We start from the raw sequence: 19,282 nt of genomic DNA, 5'->3' as shown, positions 1-19,282 counted from the left end.
TTCAACAGTTTGGCGAATAATTGTACGTGTCAGTAGATAAAAAATTGAATCGAATGAAAGGAAAATCGAACGTGGAGTATAGGCGCCCATCTTATTCGCTCGTTTCTTCGAATTTAATTTTCCGTTCGCAGTGGCATAGAACGCGGCACGTCATAGTTGTAAAACATTTTATTGAACTGGTTCGGTTAAGGGATCCGCGGTGGAAATATTCCAAGTCTCGAATAATAGTGTCTTCTCCCCTGGTGAAATGTAATTTACAAAGGGGGTAGGGCTTGACAACGTAAAAAGTCGCGATGAATTCTAATAAATCGTTCTCTTCTTTCTTCTTTCCGCCTTCTCGTCGACCATCTGCCCATTATTTAATTAATTTTTATGCGTTACGTGCGCGGAATCGGGAATTCGATGATTAATTTCCGTTCCAGCGATTCTAGTTCCATTTCACTTTTCGTTCGAAACTTTCCTGTTGTACTTTCTTATTTACGTATAAAGTTCAATTTTGAATAGGCTGGTCCGATACTTTTAACCGGCAGTGTATTTTCAGTTACGTACCAATCTATGGGTGGAGAGTCATCGACGATCGATCAGACCCTTTTCATCTCTTTGCGTTCTCTTAATTACGCTACAGTTGCGGTGTTCTACTGCGTGCTGATTAAAAAGCGTGCATTTCCTCGTTCGCTATCGAGTGTCTCTCGTCGAAGCCCCGTTGAAAATTCGCCGATACTAATTCTCGCTACCCTTCTTCATCTTCTCCTTCTCTTTTAAGCGACACTCGTCTGCTCTAACTACACCCTCCATTACCAGCGACAGCTCGCATAAATCCTTTATTCATAAATCACTTGGCTTTTGATACTTTTCGCGTTGTCATCGAATGCAACGTACACATAGGTAGATATTTCTCTGGTGAAATAGCATCTTCTCTTTCCTCGCGGCAACCCTTCCTCGCTCGACGAAGGGCCAAAGACATTCTCGAAGAGGCCTGTCCTCCTCTTCCTTCTCCCTTTTATGGAACCTCCACAGACGGGAAGAACTCGCCAAGAGATAAATAAATTGCAGAAATCGAGGTGGAAAAGAGAGGAAAGGGGTCGGAGAAGAGGGTGAATCGTGTAGGAGAACAAAGGGAATGAGATCCATGGAAAGGCGCAGATATAACGTTATAAATTTATTTATGCAATACAACTTGGCCCATTCGAATTACAATAGCGCGAAATTTAATTGGATCGTTTACAGGCGGCGGTCTCCTGGTGCACGATATCGGAATAAACGTGCACCCGGCTAACCCCGTAAACCACCTTGCTCTGCGCCCAACTCTCTCTTTCTCTGTTTCGTTCGCGTCTCGCTTTGTCGTTTGTCATCGAAAAACAAAAGAGATTTCATCGACTTTCCTCGAGTACGCGGTTCCTCTCTTAAACTCGCTACCTAGAAGAGGACACTCGTGCACCCTTTACTTTCATCGGGACGAGGCTCCTCGTTGCGGCAATCGTAACGATTTCATCGTATTCGGTGTACGACGATAAAACAATTGGAATCGAGTGTCGTACACTCGCCTCGTTCGAGGGTGGAACGACGTTTTCCCTTGGCTTCCGTTCGCCTTTGACGGCTACCATTCGCTTTTATCGCTATATATACGCGTAAGATGAATTAATTGTTCCTCTAGAGGGTGAGCCTCGATTAACGTCTTCCCGAGATCCTTCTAACGCTATCTCGTTATCAATCAAATTTATTAAACTTGCTGACAAATTCTGTCGCACTTTAAAAAACTTAAACGGCTTCGTATCAAATTTTTATTATATCCACGCAATCTTTCTTTCTTTCTTTCAACCTAGACTATCCGCGAGCATTTTGAAAAATTCACGCGATTACGTTCGTCCAAAGACATTCTTCACCCTCAGACACTCGATCCTTTCCGCTCTGTCCCAACCCCTCATCATTCACACCTAAGACTACCAAACTCATCCCCAACGTTTTCCACATTTGCTAGATTATTTTCTAGAAATCTTCATTCCCGATGTATCTTCTCTTTTTCTTTTTAGTCATCACATCAAGAAGGCTGCTCGTGAAATTGTTGACGGTTAAAACCGCAAACATCTTCGTGTCTTTCCATATTTTCCGCGCTCGTCTTGGAGAACGTTCTCGCTGACAAAGTGTCTCGAAACGAGCGCAGAGGGGGGAGGCCCGTTTAAATCGTCGTTGGTGAAAAACATTGCCGCCCACCCCTTTGCCACTCGAGCGTCCTTCAGAACGGTTTATCTCATCGAAGCACCCGCGGAATATTATTTCTGATATAATTCTCAGTCGTCGGGTTTCTTCTTGCACCGCCGCTCTCCTTCTCAACCCCTTTTTCGTCATTACAATTCCCTTTCTCTCTCGCCTCTCCTCTCCTACCCTCGCTCGATTCTCCGCTCTTTGGCTTCCCTTCAGCAACCGCAGCGCCCAGACCGGACTCCTCCTATCCCCGTTTCATTAATTTTATCTGCACGTTTTACGAGCGGCATCCGCAGCCCGAAACAAATTAATTGCGCCACGCCACTCGAATTAATTGGCGAGCTTGCCGGTCCTCGCGCTCCAACTTTGCGCTCCGCGAATACGGCTTAATCCGTTCGCGATTTTTAACCCTCTCCGCTTCGACGAGCAATAGAAACTTCGTTGCGTCTAAATATTTAAGATCTCCTCGTATAATAAGCTTCGAGATAATAGCGAAAGAGCATAATTGGGTTGCTCTACCGATATCGTTGGATGTATGGTTAACGCGTGAAACGTCTCCTAATAAAACGCTCCGGGAACCGATTCGAAGAAGTTTGAAATTGGCTGGTCTCTTGAAAAGAAGTTGTCGAGGAAGTTGAGCGAGTTAACGCTTGTTCCATGTGGATTTCTTCGCTCTTCAAACTTCTTCCCTTCGTAGTTTGCCGCGAAAACCTTGACTCTTTCCTTGCTGCCGCGAAGCAGTTGCTCGCTGGAAGCGAGATTTAAGCTCGTTAGCCGTATTTACGCTTTTACTTGTACGTGTTCGCGAACGGGCTCGTTGCGGGCCGGGTTAAACGAAAGCGCGTTTAATTTCTTGAATTAAACCAACAAGTCCGCGGATGTGCTCTTTATCTGATTGCCGTATTTGGGACACCGAATTCGTTAGAAAAAGAAACGTTTCTTTTTATTAAATTAAAGGTTTAGAGAATCAAAGTACAATTGACATTTTCCACTTTCGTTATCGAGTCTAGCACCCTTAAAAAAAAGAAATGCCTACGAAGTTGGTAACTCGTCTGCTTAAATTTCACTTAAACTTTCGCTTAAATCGCACGCGCCATTAAGCCGTTGCTGTTGGTGGGCTAACGACGGGCATACGATTCGAATTCAATCGACAAAATACGTCCCGTCGCGGTAACCACCATTACCAACCAGGCCTGCCAAGTTAATTTCCATCGTTATCTGGCCCGTGCTTCGTCGTGAAAACGAACCGTCTCCCATCCTCCTTTAAAAACGCCCTTCTAATGGCGACAGCGTGGCTCCGGGAACCGGTGCCGGGCCAATAACTGGCTATGACCTCGGTTTACATTTGGATTTACATGGAAACGTGCGTGAATCGCGGAAACTGCCCCCGCAACCGTCCCCTTGAACCGCCATCAAAACCCCGTGTCGGCCAAGTAAATTGGTAACTAAGTGGCAGGGTAATATCGGTAACAGTTTGCTCGCGGGAGATGGCTCCTGTTTACGTGGCTACTATCGCATATACACCGACGGAAGTGGTCCGAGTTGAGGGAAGAGAGGCTAACGATCAACGTAAAGCTCCTCTTCTTCGCGGTGCTCCGTTTGTTCCAACTTCCGGTTGCAGCGAGCCGCTATAATCGCGTGATACGCTAACTTGTCTCCGACGTACTTGCTCCTCCCAAAGCTGATGTATTATAAAATTGAATACTCGACTCTCCTGAAGGTAAATATACCTCATCTTATCGCTAATATTGCGTAAGATGGTAGGCAATTCGATTTTATTACCCGTTCCTCGAGGTTCTATTGACCCGGGAATTCTTCCTCTCCCTTGCACGTTTCTATGCGCTTTCATCGTTGAACCGACTAATCTAGAAATGCTACGTAGCTTTGAAACTATGTACACTACGTTCTCCAGAATAAGACTTGAAAATTCATGGATAGGTAAACGTGGAAAAGTTTCTCTACAGGATCGTGGTTGTATGACAAAATTGATCTCTCGATTAACCAAGCGGTGTTTTACAGTGGGTGATGAAATTATTAGAGCCATCGTATGAAAAATGGGTTTTTCGTGTTTGTGTAGAAATAGAGCTACAAATTTAATCAATAATTCTCCACTATTAATATTTGCTGCAATTACTGCCTCAATTCTTTTCGGCATACTTTCGATGCATTTTAAACAATTCATTTTGATTGCTTTATTTCTAGCCCATACTTCTATCAAACGTTCAATCAATTGACATTTATTACTAATAATAAATATTTCTACAAATTTTCGATGGGGTTGAGGTCCGAAGAATTTCTATGCTAGTCAAGAACCTTCATTTTTTTCAACCGTGTATCATAATTTTACAAGTATCCGATACATCATAAAAAATAACAAAAACTCCGTTTAACTCGGTTTTCATTTAAGAATTAATGTATGTAAAATCATCAATGCGAGCAGCTCAGAAGGTATCGTTGGAACACATGACACGCGTGTCCATTAGCGATCGCGTCGAAAGAATATTGAAAGGAAGGAGGCCGGGCAGGGTCGTCGGTGAAATTAAGTGTTTCCCTTACGACTAAATGTTTCATACGGCACTTGTACCGTGCCGTCGCGTCGAGGCGAGACTACAATGGGTCGCAATAAAGTGTTAAGAAAACTTGGCTGGCTGACGGTAGACGGCAGCGAGTCTACTGCGGTGGTCGGTGCACCTTGAGCATACGAATATCCACATAAACGTGGCACACCAGTGTCCCTCGTCTTCTCTTTCTCTCTGTTCTACTGGATTCACTTGCTCTAGCTCTATTTACACGATACGTGTGTGGCCTGCGATGCAACCCGTTCCTCCTCTCTTTCTTTCTACCCCTATTTTCAACTTCCCTTCTCATCCTTCCCTCGGCCATGAACGCTGCTACCACGACAGGATATCGCCAAGTAAGTTCCTTGCTCGTTCGAGCAGGGTCTCAATCCAATAACCATTTAAGAGCCTTACACTCGTACCTTACACGTCGAGGAAGCCGCTTTTACACCAGTATTCTTCCTTCTTCCACTTTCTCACTCTCTTTCTATCGTTTGCTCGTTTTCTGCCTCTTTCACTGCCCTCTGCTATCCCCTTCGCAACCACCTACAACCCTCTCTCTACTCTTTATTCCCTTTGCATCCCTCTGGACACGTCAGTGGATGGTAATGGGGTTAGCCGGCCCATGTAAACGTACTTAAACGAGACAGCGAACGGAGACACAGGTAGGCGTGGATTAAAAACTATTTCTCTCTATATCGGCTGATAGTCGCGACAATTAGTGTCGTCGGCTAGTTAAGTAAACTGCTTCTTTATTACGCTTTTAAATAGCTCTCTGACGTTTTACGATATTCACCCTGCTACCAAGTGAACTTTTAAGCGGTTCGTTGCGATATATCGTACGTTCTCTTCTCGCGATATTGCTTTTCTAAGCGGCCAAACTGTTGGTTACCTCGTACTTTATTGTACTTTAAAAAGAATTAAGGAAAATTCTAATTAGCGTCGTTACTTTGTTTACATCGAGTAATAATAAATTTTTCTGGATCGGGTGTACAATTTATTCTTCAAAAGGTAGAGGGACGTTATTAATATTCATGTTGCCCTGTTAGACGTCGCGGAACCTCTTGCTTCTCGACCGACCATTTTTTACCCCTCGTGCTCCTTTGCAACGTGTCAACGGATGACAATGGGTTAAGCAGTGCACGTAAACATACTTAAGGGTGTGTAAAGTAGGAGAAAAACGCGGCCAGGTTGAAATTAAAAACCATCGTTGTTAACGAGGTGTCATGAACAGTGGCCCTCCACGTTCCTCAGATCAGGCTGGCGGAAAAATATTTCACCGGCCGGGATAATTGGCTGGGGAAATAAATGTTTGTTAGAGAATTCAACGTCTCTTGCAAAGTACTTGCGATGATTTATCTGGTAAAAAATATAACGGAAAGCTTCGGTTTACATGTATGAATCACGACCGAGATTACGTATGTTAGTATTTAAAGATTGAATATAAACAAGTCTCTAGATATTGATATGAAAATATTATTCCGTAAGCTATCTGTACGTTCTTTCACTATGGGGGATATTAACGAGTGTCATTAATATTAATTGCACAGCGTTTGTTTTTATTTGTAACCTTTTAATGTATTATGACCAGTCGACTCGTCATCCTCAATTAAATGATTAATTACCAAGTTCTGTATTTCATTCAGGTAAACGTTATTGTAGTATCTTCTTGAACTCAAGTCAGAGACTGTTTTTTTTTTTCAATATCAACGACGAGTCCTGATCGTCTCGGTTCACCGATACCAGTTTAATTTCCGCGGAGCTCGTGATTTGTTGCAATACATCGAACGTGAAGTCACGTGCGTCTCCGTAGAGTTATTTATTACCGTTTTCCTTCTCGTTTCTCCTTTTTTCTTTTCCTTTTCCACCCCGGCTATTTTTCGCGGAACACACTCGACGATATTGCGTGTAACTCACGCTTCGAGAAAATGGACGAGCGCTCGTAATCGTATCCAAAATATGGCTGTCTGTCGGATGACGGGGCTGAAAGGTCGAATAAAATTTTACAAGACACGAAATAACGGATGCGTCGATTAAGGGTTGAAAGCGATGGATGATTTTGTGATACGCGAATGTTGCACATCAATTCTGCTCGCTAATTTTACTTACAATATCGAGCGATATATTTTACACGTTGCATACTACCATTTTCGTAAAAATATGTAAAATGTCTAGAATTGATAATAATCGTGCTCCTTTTTCTGTTTCAGATAGAGGACGATCCATCGCAGAAGGAAAAGGTGAGTACCAAAAAACAGATACATTTCTTAACGCGCAGAAATTGAATTTTAAATGTTTTGGATCAGAGTTTATGCTGTGTTTTCTCCTGGCAAGTCACAGAATGTGAACACATAATTGCGTAACATGGAAACGAGTGTTTACATGTAATTTAATTTAAGGAAAGTTTCGCGGCACATTCTGATACGAACCCGCGGAAGTAGGCGAACCTCGTGTTCCTCTGTGACCGGAATATCGTTATCCGGCGTCATTTGAATATCAATGTTCCAAGAATTTAAGAAGAACTTAGTCATTACGCTAATGACCGGGCATTTAACACTATTTTTTTGGAATACCTTCGGTAAACAAATTTTTCAATAGCAAGGAAAATTGGAAAAAAAGACTTATTACACAATTCCTACACCATCAACCGTCACCCCTACACATTTGCCTCTTCTTTCTCAAATTCTTCCATCAGAGCAGTGTGTTCTGATTTCACGAGGAAATCCTGCATCCAATTTCCACGAAGGGTCTACCTTGAATGTCCCTTTCGAAAGAACGATCGGGGATTTCTGGCAGAATTCAAACAAATCTTGTCCATCGCTAACCGAATGAAAGAAATCTCTCTTTGGATGTTGTCGGCAGATCAGTGGGGTGTTCGATCGTCGATCTTAGACCGTCTTTGACCAAGATGCATCGCGTTCCCGTGGAACAGCGTCGATGAAAATATCGTCGGTGAAACGGTTGTCAGTGATTTGTAATGACGATATTTCTTCCCGTAGAGATGAAACACAGTCTCTGTTGCAACAGCAGCGATGAAATAAAACTGAGACATAGAGACACCGCTTAAATGGCAACGGTTACGTTGTCGCAAAGGATTCTCGCTTTTTATCGTGGAAAAATTGCGCGCACCGGACTTTATCTTTCTTATCGCGGTGCATTCCGCTCTTGCATCCAGCTCGGAAGATAAACGGGCTCGTTTTAATTATCCAGCTGTGCGCGTTACATTTCTGGCGACACTTGCTCCTCCTCGAAATTCAAAGTAAAACCCGCGGCTGGGATTTTACGAATGTTTTCGCTGCTCGTAACTCGTTTCGTGAGAGCCCAACGAGCCTTTCAACGCCAAGATTCGATCGAAACAAGAATCGATACACGATTCCGATAACTCGGTTACTTCGACGAGTAGCCGGGTATTCGGCTTCTTTTTCCGGGTCCGCGATTCGGCGGCCCTGTTAAGGCGAACGGGGATAATTAAGGACACAGTGGCATTTCTGTCCGGAAATCCGCCACAAATGTTTAAACCTTTGATATCGGCTGGATCTTGGCTCGTTACTCTCTGTTCTTCGAATTGAAATTTCATTTCTCGACCTCGGTATTTATTATTCCAACGACGGAAAGATCTTATTGGGGAAGGAAAAGCAGTCGTTCTGTCTTTCTCCCGGGGGCGGGAGATTTTCTTAACACGTCAGGGGGAAAAACATCATTTTAAGTAATATTGCTATGGTAAGAATAGAAAGCTTGAAGTTAAAAATTTGAAAATTACGTTTGACGTTCAACGTGTAAAACACAATTCCTGTCAGCGCGAGAACACGCGCGAGCGCGAGCGGAGGAAGAGCCCTAAAGCACGCGGGCCGGCTTTATTGGACGACTTTCGGGCGAGCAGAGCGCGAAAGTTTCATGGCTACGAGGCAAGTCTTATACTCGTAAAAATAAGTGTACTGCGAGGTGGTTTAACAGTGTTTTAAGCAGCCACCGACGCTGCGTTAAAATTCCTCGAGAACGCCGCAAATCGTGCATTCTGAATTCCCGAGAAATATACTCTTGTTCCGGATACCTTTTTTCCCCTGAATGCATAATTTTGTGACCAACGAAACATTGCTCGTACGATTCTTTCTGTTACCCAGAAAATACACTTGTTTAATTTTTTCAAACAGTTGCACGTGCTTGATTTACAAAATATGTGTACTCAATTTAATAACGCGCGTTTTGCGACACCTTTGCTGGACCGTTCGGCTGCGAAGGGTTAAAACAGATTGCATCCATTCCTGTGCATTAATCGAGCCAGTAAGTTCGAATAAATTAGCAACGGTCTCGCGTTGCAAAACGCGTGTATACACGAATCATGCCGGTGTCTGTCTAAATATTCAGCAGGGAGTTGAGTAAATAAATATCAATCGAGGCTCACTTTAACGGCTAATCCAATTAATGTTATTTGCTGGATAAAGCGTGCACACGTTCCAGCCAAATGCATCCCAATAAATCTATCCGACCAATCTGAATAGAGAATCTCTCATTGATCTCGCCTGCTCGTTTCGTTAAAATTCCCTTACATTTCCTCTGGACCGTTCCATCGAATCGGTGTTACACATTTGAAATTCTTCCATCATCATTACACTTTATAAACCTTCCCCTCTGCTTCCCCTCACCCCATTCTTTGGCCACTTAGATTAATACAAGTTTACAGTGGATAACAGAATTGAAAATTGAAAGCTTTAATTCCCAAGTTTCGAAGCATCTTCCCGTCCGTGGTTTCAAGCTTCTTCTTGTTTTCGCGGAGGAACGGGGCGGGTTGAAGCGTGCATCAAGGTGTATACACACGCGGTTGACAAGCGAAGAGAAGAGAGGAGAGTAGGAAGAAGAGAATTGGCCAGCGAGGCGGAAAGAGGGACTGGAAGGTAACATTAAAGTTCCACGCGGTGTGCTCGACCGATTCTCGCATCCGCAGTGTCGCTTCGCTGATATCCATATGCAGTAGCCCGAGGAAATAAGCTTGCTCGTAAATAAGAAAAGTTCTTGCGTCTACGTGGCTGGTGCTCGTCCTCTCTCAGTCTCTCCTCGGATCTCCTGGCGCGTGGCTCCCGAGATATCGAGTGATTTGTTGCGATTCCTTCTCTTTTTCGCTCGACTCCTCGCGACTCTCACGATACACCGATAATTCCGGTGCTTTAGACGCGGTAATGGCGCCAGTGGGGGTGGATACAACCGCCTTACGACCCTCGAATTATTATTTTCCACCCGGCAATAATGTATTGGTAACGATCTTTATTGCCCATGGATGAATGAAAAGAGGGCGTACCGATGGAAATGGAATCATAAATTCTCCGATTTTTTTCCTAAAACGTGGTAAATTAATCGAAGAAGTGGTGGTAATTGAAATGGTCCAAGATTGGGAAGTTAAACGACGCGGCGGATGCATTCCGTTGACGAAAAGCGTTGACGCGGTGGATTATTTACGATGACGAAACAGAGGGGAAATTTGACGAACGGACGTTTCCTCGATGCAACACCTTCGGTCGCGTCGCGTCGTCTCGCTTTTCCAGCTGAAAATGCGAACGACGATTACTCAGTGGCGTTACGGTTGCGCGTTGATTTACGTGTCGCAGTATTTCACCGACGACGGTTAGGGGGGGTTTGTTCCTCGGTTGGCCGGCAATTTTGAAAAAGCTCGCCCGCGGGACACGGCACCGTTTCCCGCTCGACGCGATAACGCTTTCCTCGATGTTCGCCGATCTTTTTACACCGGCTGATTTACAACTCGCCGAGTCGCGAAACTGGGTGAGAGCAATAGTGAGATACGACCGACTCGCAGCGGGATAATCAACCGAACGTAATTGTTCCTTGCCAGAGTTTTCGTTGTAATTCATCGCTCGTTCCGCTGTCCACCCTTCTCGAGCGAGTAGAAACTGATTAGTCGCGTCGGCGAAACGGAAGGCTCGGTTAATCCGACGAAGAATCCTTCTTGCATCGAACATTCCGTGTACGTATATTTTCGCTTCGTTAATGGAATTCTCCCGGTCCCCGAGGGCTACGTGCCGCTCTACGTCGAGTAGCTCGTGTTTCCGGAATCTGGACACGGAAGAGAAGGGAAGAAAGGAACAGATAAGAGGGAAAGGAAAGAAAAAAAGGAAGCTGGCAGAGAGAATACGTTCCACGCTTCTTATCCAGCGAAATCTCGTGAATGATCGTCGGTGATTTACTGGAGCCTCGGACGGTATCTTTCAAATCTGAAAAGTTATGGCGATGCCGTGGCGTTCGCAGCATTTCGCGAAAAGTCGACACCGGATTCTCGGCGTGCGCGTGATCCAAGAAGATTTTTTTGTCGCAGGAGAAAGAAAAAAGTTTTGGCCGCAACGTCTGGCTCGGTGTTTCAACGCGTCCTCCTTCGATTCGTCAATCGGACGGCATGATCTGCTGGAAGCTACAATTTTCACCGGGTCGCGATCAAATTGAAATGTTTCGAGGAAAAACTTATATTGCTTCCTTTGCTCGATATACGTACGCGCGTGGCTCGTAATCTAACTTTTACCGATCCGTTGCCAATTTTCCATGTAGATTTCTTCTACGTTCTCGGTAACTTCGTGACGTTTCAAAAATGTGTAGATCTTTTGTTGGCAACTGAATTCGCAATCTTTTCAAAAGACGCTTGAATCCTGCTACCGTAGATTTCTTCTACATTCTTGCTACGTAACTTCGTGCCATTTCAGAAGTGCGCAACAGAGAACAACCTTTTGTTAAGTTGACAAGCAAATTTACGATCTTTTCTATCTATTTGAGAACGATGAATTTCGAATCTTTGAACGAGGGAAAAATCGATGAAAGAAAGATGGTGAGGATTTTATAAAGACGACACCCTAACCATTGGCAGAAATTCGCGCGACGAAGAATTTAAGAAATAACACCCTTTGTGACCCGATACAGAGGGAGTTGCCGAGTCAGGAATTCGAAAAGACTGTTATTTTGTAAAAAAAGGAGTCTGACCGGAAGCTAAGATCAGCGAGAGGGTGATCCTGGCGGAGGTTCGAAGAGCAGAGACTCGATGCTGATACGACACGATGCGACGAGCAGCAGCGACTTTCGTCCAGGGTGGCTGCCGGGTCTATATATAAAATAATCCCCAGAAATGGAGGGAATAAATCACTCGAATCGTGAGAGGCATTCCTGATCAGATAGGGGTTGGAAACGGGATAAAAACGTTTGGTCTCCCTTGGATCGCAAGGAACTTTGCTCTGACCGTTCGCCACCCTCTTTGCCACGCTCTTTCACCCTCAGATTTTCAACCAGCAGCAGCAGTAGCAGCTACGCGTCCAGACTTGGCCCTTTGTGCCCATTGGCAGCACTCCATTATTCGACCACGTCAATTACAGCCTCCGCGCCTAACGACTGAAGAATTCGACGTGCCGCGAGACAGCAACCCTTACCTTCCCACCCCTCGCCACGTCCGACACTCGAGTGGCCTCGACCAGCTATTGGCAATTGATAGACGAAAGGGTTCCTCTCGATATTCGCTAATCGAATATGTTTTCAGACGTGTTTACCCCCCATGGACAATGGGCTTCTTTCATTTTGTCCATAGCAAATATTTATCGAACAGAAAGATTTATAAATATTTGAATTTCTCGCGGTACGCTGTTCTCGTCGAAGGGAGAACATGCTTTTATTCTATGTTAATGAACAATGTTCTTGACCTCCTACGTCAATTCACCCTCTTATTTGTTTGTCTCGAAGAAATTGCCACCTGTTTGCAAGTTTGCTTTTCATTCGAAACGAGATTGAATTCGCGATCCTTGCAACAACGCCGAATGACAGAAGCTTTTTAGAACGCAAGATTCCTACAAATTTACTAACGAGCTTGTACAAATAATCAAAGCTTGATGAATATCCAAACGATTGTAATGAATTTCGTTGAAGTCATCTTCGATCATCCAGTGTATACGAAAACAGGAGAGCGAGGCTCGAGTAGAAAAGGGGATGCAGATAATTCCAACGTTTTTCATTTTGACGCTCACGCGCGATTTGTTTAATCTCGCCTCCTAATGAAGCCGATCCTTCGATTTTAATCCAAGGGAAATTGCGTCCCTCGATTTTGCTCCGTCGAATTAAACCTAGCTTTCGCCCATCCACCCTCTCCCTACATCCTGGAACAACCGACTTTCGACCCTTTTCCATTCGACCTATATTCCTTCCTCCTTCCTTGTTTAAAGCAAGGAACCCCGGAAAGAAACGGGGTCGATCAATTTTTCACGAGACATCCTCCCCCATGATAAAGTAAGGGTAGAGGTGTGGACAATTCTAAAAATAATTGATTAAGGGCTAGCGAGGGCGAGACAGAAATCGAAGCTGCCTTCGTTAGTTTTTCTTGAACGGTTCCTCTTGAATTTTTCATTTTATCAAATTTTCATCGAACAGTGAAAATGTAGAAAATCATAGAAAACGTTTGATCGGACAAAGAGCGAAAACTGGACCACGGGTATGGTTGAAGGATTTGCATTACACTCGATGCGGTTCCAATTAATTTACGTGAAAGCGAGCACCGCGTTGACCCCTCGAAAAATTTCTCGACTCGATTCGAAGCGGGCGCCGCTCGATCGAGCACACGATCTCGATGCCAAAGCGTCGGAGAAACTCATCAAATTTCGAGCCTGGCCTGCACAGCTTTTTCCACGAACTTTCGTCGTTTGAAGCGGACAAAGAAGAGAAAGAGAGGGACGAAGAAAAAAAAAAGAATGAGAAGAAGTTGCAACAGAGACGAGGAAGAAGAGGAGGAGGGTAAAAAGAAAGAAGCGTCTCCGATCGGCCGGACATGCATCGTTGCGTCTACAGGCAATCCCGAATGGTCTCTGATCTGTCGGTTGATGGGTGGTACTTGGAAAAGAAGCTCGAAATGATCGATGACCGGCCGATATTGGTAGCGACATATGGAGTAGCATATCCGCCAGCTTGCTCCCATAATGGGCGCCGCCGCAACCTTTTTCCACGCGCTGGAGATGTCACGCCTCTGATGTCGCTCGAACAAATTTCTACTTAACGACCCACGGGTATATACACGCGGATACGTGCGTGTATGGCGAACGGGATATAGGCACGTACATGCGTGCGTTTATTTCGCACGCAGCAGCTTTTTTACGAGGACTTTAGACGCATCAATCAGAAGCTGACGGGTCGCGGCAGACCGGGAGAAAGGAAAATAGAGAGCAGGATGGATAAATTGACGGAGGAGAGTTTGTAAAGCTGTTTACCAGTACAAATTTCTTTATTGTTCATCTATAATACAATACTCTTAATGTGCAACCTTGTAGCAAGGAAAATGTTGACCAACAAAAAACGAAGAGGGTGCACTAATTACTTGTCTACTTTCAACAAAGCTTGTCTAATTTTGTTTAAAAAATGAAGATTACGATGTACACCCTGTATGTATCTCGTCGCGCGTAATTTCGCCGCGTTCGTGATAAATAGACTTCGGTCGAAGCTTCATCGAACACGGTCGAACACCGTAACAGGATATTCGCGTGCTCCTTCCATCTCGTCGTCCTGGAAGAACGAGAAGCTTGTACAGGACGTTCCAAAAGATATGTGCAATCCTGAAGCTGCATATCTTCGATGCCTACGTACAAAAAAGTATACGATTAGAACTTAATTAAAATGTCGTTGATCTTGGTTCATCGAAACTTGAAGCAACGAGGAAAGGATTACTTCTGTCCCAACGAAGGATTACCTTAAACGCATTGTTTTTGAAACAATTTGTACAGCCGTCGTATGCTGGCTGATCGTGTTTACCCTGTACCGGCTGCTATATCGAAGCTCTGTTCGAGGTTGGAATGCTGATCGCTTCTCCAAGAGTCGCCTACCTGGCTGCGTACGTTCGGGCACGCACGCCTGATTTATGCGTTGTCGCGGCAAATTTATGGGTTCGCGGCGAACGAAGTTATGAGAAGGGCATCGTCTGCGTCGCCAGGAAGCGGAGAAACGCGAGGAAAAGTCGAAAAGTCATCGACGAGGGAGGAGATGGAAGGGGAGGAAGAGGTCAGGTCGTTTTAGTATGCGCTGCCATGCTCCTGGCATTTCCATTAACTTGCCGCTGCTCTGAGACTGGATGGATCGTGAGACACGTAGAAAAAAATACTCGTAAACATTGTGCTCTTCCGTCTTAGCCACATTATCGCGTTACGTGGCCGTTTAGGTAACGAATTAGCCTCACGAGTTATCGTCCTTTTCGTAATCCTTCTTTGTTTCGACGTCTATTGTCGCCACCCCGAAATAGACGGATGACAATCTACCCTCTAATGGTGTTCCTTTCTTTTTCTAATTGATCGGCTGACTAATCGATAAACGCAGGTGGTTGGCAATTAACGATTAGCTCGAAAGAATTATTGCATAAATCTAGACGAGTAGGCGTGTTGGAAACAATTCCTCGGACTTTCTAAATAACCCCGGGTAAACTTTCTAATGTAAACGTTTAAATCGTTCGGCATTGGTACACAGTTTCGTGCTTTCACTCTCGTCGACAGCTTCTCTATACGACTCATCAATTATCTACGCACTCGGCAAGTGTCCTCCGCAAAGATAGACCATTTTTTACTAACGCTTGATTGTCAACGGTGACGTAAAAGGACAGCAGGGTAATTCATCTTCTCCCCATGCACCGCGTCTATCGCGACGTGACACGGTTACACGCGACCCAACCGCTTCGACATTTTCCTTCGTTCGAGGGTCGAGTTGCTTCGTCGAAGGGGAAGTAAAAAAAATGTTAACCAACAACTAGATCACACTTTTACCATTGTCGGAGAAACCATGATTGTCAGATGGTTCGATGAATTTCTATACCTTCCCTTCGAAGAATTTTTGTTCAAATAGAAAAAAAAAATGATCGAATATCCAGTCGTAAATCTGTCGAAACAAAATGAAACGAAACGAAACGAGGGTTAAACGGTAGAATTTCAAATGATTTATCCGGCTAACACGCAATGGGATATGATTTTCCGCAGAGATCAAATATTTTCGTAATTAGCCTACCCCTTCCGGCCGTTCTACCGTTTGCAATTGATTTAATAAAGAGTCACCTTGCGTCCATTTCTGGGATCACGCGCAAATTGGATGGATGGTTATTGCGAACCGTTCGATTTCGAAATACGATTCGATATTAATAAAATAACTGCGGCATGGTCGTCCCAATGCCGTTCAATACAATTAATCGCGGTCCTATTGTGCCCTTTGACTCTGTACTCGTTACGAATAGAATCACTGCGTTACAAGTCTCAAATTAGATTTCGAATCAAATCGAAATTTGATAATATGATAAAACGCTGATCAGCAGTTTTTATCGTCTCTTCGGTTTAGTGTTGAACGTGTGTCTGGACACATCGCGCAATTCAGAAAGGAAATTCGTTGGACGTGTTTGGACGGATTCGCAGGATGTTCGATCAGCACAACAAGTGCCTGTTCCTTTTTCCCTTTTCCATCTTTCTTCGTTCTATCAACGCTTTACTTCGACCCTTTTGAACTCCCTCTCTCTCTCTCTCTCTCTCTGTTTCCTAAGAAGTTTGGCGATTTGTAAGCCGACGTCGTCCACGGGGGTCGAGGATGTACGCACGTGCTACGTGGTCGTGTGTGTACTCGAATCATGCATATATGCATGACATATAGTGTATATATGTACATATATGCATAAATGGGAGGACGGAGAAGAACGAATCAGATGGAGCAGGGTAGAGATAACTTCCTGTGTTTATTTCAGTGAATCTCCTAGGTGGTAGTAAACAAATTTTTAACCCTTCAACAGTAAAGTCTGGATCAATCGAGATCCAAATTTACGATACAACTTACAAATATGAAATTAAATTAAAGTGGGGCTCTCTCTATGGTCCGTCGTCCGAGGGTTGACGCGGTAAATAGTTTGTTCTTTTTTACGATTGCAAATTGTTGACAATTCTTCTGATTGAAATGGAAACACTTAACCCTATCTTATCTAGTTACCACGGTGCTGTTCTTTTTTTGATAAACGCGTTTGATAGAGGATAGAAAGGGGGAGAGTGGAAAGTGTAATTTTCAATTTCGCGATGTTATCCGTATCGATCGAGGCGAGCATGAATTTCAGATTTGCAGTAGGCAACGTTCGGCGTCGCGAGTCTGCTGGCTTTATCATGCAAACGGCGTTTTCTGTTTAGGCGTTCGAACGAATAAAAAACACGCGAAGGAATTTATGAACCGGCAGCACGAGCTTTCCTCTCCATTCTGTGGAAAAAGGAACCGGGGCAATAGCCTGTCGCGTCGTCAGCCCATTGTAATAATTTGTTTAATCAATTCAGAATCTCGAACGAGTAGCTTTTGGACAAAAGGGCATGAGTTATAGAATCTGCAGAACTTTCACGTTTCTAAAGATTTTCTAGCAAAATCGTTGATGGTCCTTTATTTTTATCGTTATTCACGCAAATATATAAAGATATTAAAGATTAAAGTTGCCCGTTGATTTTCCCCCTCGCCTCGGTACTGGGAAGATTTATCGCACAGGACATCCGGTGGTCGGTCGAGGACTCGGTTTTTATTGCTGGTGGAGCGTGAACTTGACTTTGTCGAAGTTTCAAGCGGTCAGGAGGGAAAGATGCGCGGCTGGTGGCCGTAAACGCCTACTTGTGAATGAAATCGCGACTGGTCTACATCTGGCCTTAATGAAACGGAATTCACAACCGGATGAGTGGCGCTTTTTTCCCTTCCGTTTCATTTAGAAACATTGCCAAAGAAAGAATTGCATTTCAACGTTTATCATTTTTAGTCTTCCCTAAAACGTCCTCGCTTAGGTTGTAAACGATGTATCGCGTTTACAATTGCAAGAAAAATAATGAAATTCAAAGGGATACGTTCAATTTGCATGGCGAACGTTTCGTCTGTAACAGCAAAGGGAAATGACCACTTGGTTTAATCAATTTCTCATTAAGCACTGCCAACATCTTCCTAATGCTTGGCTTTCGAGCAAGAAACCAACGATCGTTTGCCCTGCATTTGATTATTTTAAGTAGAGCAATTCGAGTCAACAATTATTATCAGCTTCAGTTCGATAAATGCAATGGAAATCACGGGGGCAATCGAGACAATTTTTACTAGCGTAAGGGTTTGCGGTGAAGACCTTGCGTCGCCGATCTTCCGAAGGGATTCTTGGTACCTATAGACGAACCTGATATCTAGTAATTTCTGAATTACCCTAGGTGATAAGAAAAATTTTAAGTCCGAGTTTCATTATTGTTAAAAAATAGAAAATCACAGACCGAAGTTCCACGCTTAACCAATGTCCAAAGACCAACTCGTTGCCGGATGTGAACAGTCGATAGGTGTAAGAGTGTGTCATGCGGAGAACACTTCACTCGTCCATCCACGTATTTCGCCATCAGCTTCTACCATAAAACGTTTCTTACTCGAGAACTTCTTCTTCCATCCACTCATCTTACTCCTTTTTATTTCTTACATTTCACCGTCTCTTTCCGCAGACCTTCGTTCTTTCTTCTTTCCCCAGTCTTTTTGCTCGACGTTCTTTCTTTTCGCGTTTCCACGACTCCGGACACGTTCCCGCCCTTCGACACACGAACACAAAGCAACAGAGGACGCGTGGTCCTTCTCGAATCCACCCTTCGTTCTGGTCTAGATTGAATCGGGGGTGCTGGAGGCGAACTACGTGAATCGCATGTCTGATAAAAATAAAAAGCAACAGGGAAAGCGTACGCTGTGCCACTTTGTTTCTCTTACCGTCTTTCGTGTTCTCGAATCTTTGCTTGTCCCTTCTTGTCGTCAACTTTGATGCCGCTTACATCCTTCTTCACCGCGTTTTTTCATGGAAACCATTTGAACGTTCTGTCTGATTCTAAAGAGATACGATTGTTCAATCTCGAATCAGCGTCATCGGAATACTCGCGGATTCAATTGTATTTAAACGTGGAAGATCGTTCATGGAATTCCAGCTTAATTGCATCAACACTGTTTTAACGAATTACGTGGCTTCGATGAGTCAGTGCGCATATTATGCATGATCCAACAGTGGACCGTTACACGCTGGCTATTTCTGAGGAACTCCGTATCAACTGGCTTTTATAAAACTGTTTTCCACATCTGACGATGAGTCGTTTGTGAACCACGCATAATTACGAGTGAATAACATGGAATCTCGTTATTGTTCTCGGTGTCAGGCTACGACCAGCTTTATTTTCATCTTCTGATCTCATAACAATGCGTCTCATCGTGCGTTTCAGTATAATTTTTATAGTTTCAAGGAAAAAAAGAAGACAGCTTCTGAAAAATAAACTGGAGCGTAGAGGACGATTTAGGCTTTAGAAAGCTTCCAACGGCCGGATGAACCGGAAAACACGTAGTCGCCTGATCTCAGCGTGGCCAGTGCATCACGTGGCACCGAACGCGATTTCTCTCTCCGTTTCACGATTAATTTTATCTCGGTCGGGACGATTCCACGAGGAAGTTGATATCCGGTCGCGGCTACGTGTGTCATTCATTTCTGAATGAATGCACGCACGTTCCTCGTGAATGAA

At 44.1% G+C, this 19,282-nt stretch overlaps 1 protein-coding gene and 2 long non-coding RNA genes across 3 annotated transcripts in view; 1 reads left to right on the top strand and 2 right to left on the bottom strand.

Annotated features, from left to right (window-relative positions):
* The window catches only part of LOC114875379 (3-phosphoinositide-dependent protein kinase 1), a 313,058-nt gene that overhangs the window by 44,757 nt on the left and 249,019 nt on the right, over positions 1 to 19,282 (top strand). The window contains exon 2 of the mRNA XM_046285954.1: positions 6,971 to 7,000. Coding sequence (XP_046141910.1) covers positions 6,971 to 7,000 — 30 coding nt within the window. The remainder of the gene's footprint in view (positions 1 to 6,970; positions 7,001 to 19,282) is intronic.
* Positions 6,299 to 7,822, bottom strand: LOC123987824. The gene is made up of 2 exons (XR_006829445.1): positions 7,190 to 7,822; positions 6,299 to 6,743 (listed from the first exon to the last, which is right to left on the bottom strand). It is a non-coding gene; the product is annotated as an uncharacterized LOC123987824 (long non-coding RNA).
* On the bottom strand, positions 14,046 to 18,742 carry LOC123987823. The gene is made up of 3 exons (XR_006829444.1): positions 18,489 to 18,742; positions 14,470 to 18,413; positions 14,046 to 14,358 (listed from the first exon to the last, which is right to left on the bottom strand). It is a non-coding gene; the product is annotated as an uncharacterized LOC123987823 (long non-coding RNA).

The sequence above is a fragment of the Osmia bicornis genome, chromosome 5, assembly GCF_907164935.1.
Source record: "Osmia bicornis bicornis chromosome 5, iOsmBic2.1, whole genome shotgun sequence".
In the NCBI taxonomy this organism is placed as follows: Eukaryota; Metazoa; Arthropoda; class Insecta; order Hymenoptera; family Megachilidae; genus Osmia; species Osmia bicornis.
This window is presented reverse-complemented; position numbering and strand designations above follow the sequence as displayed.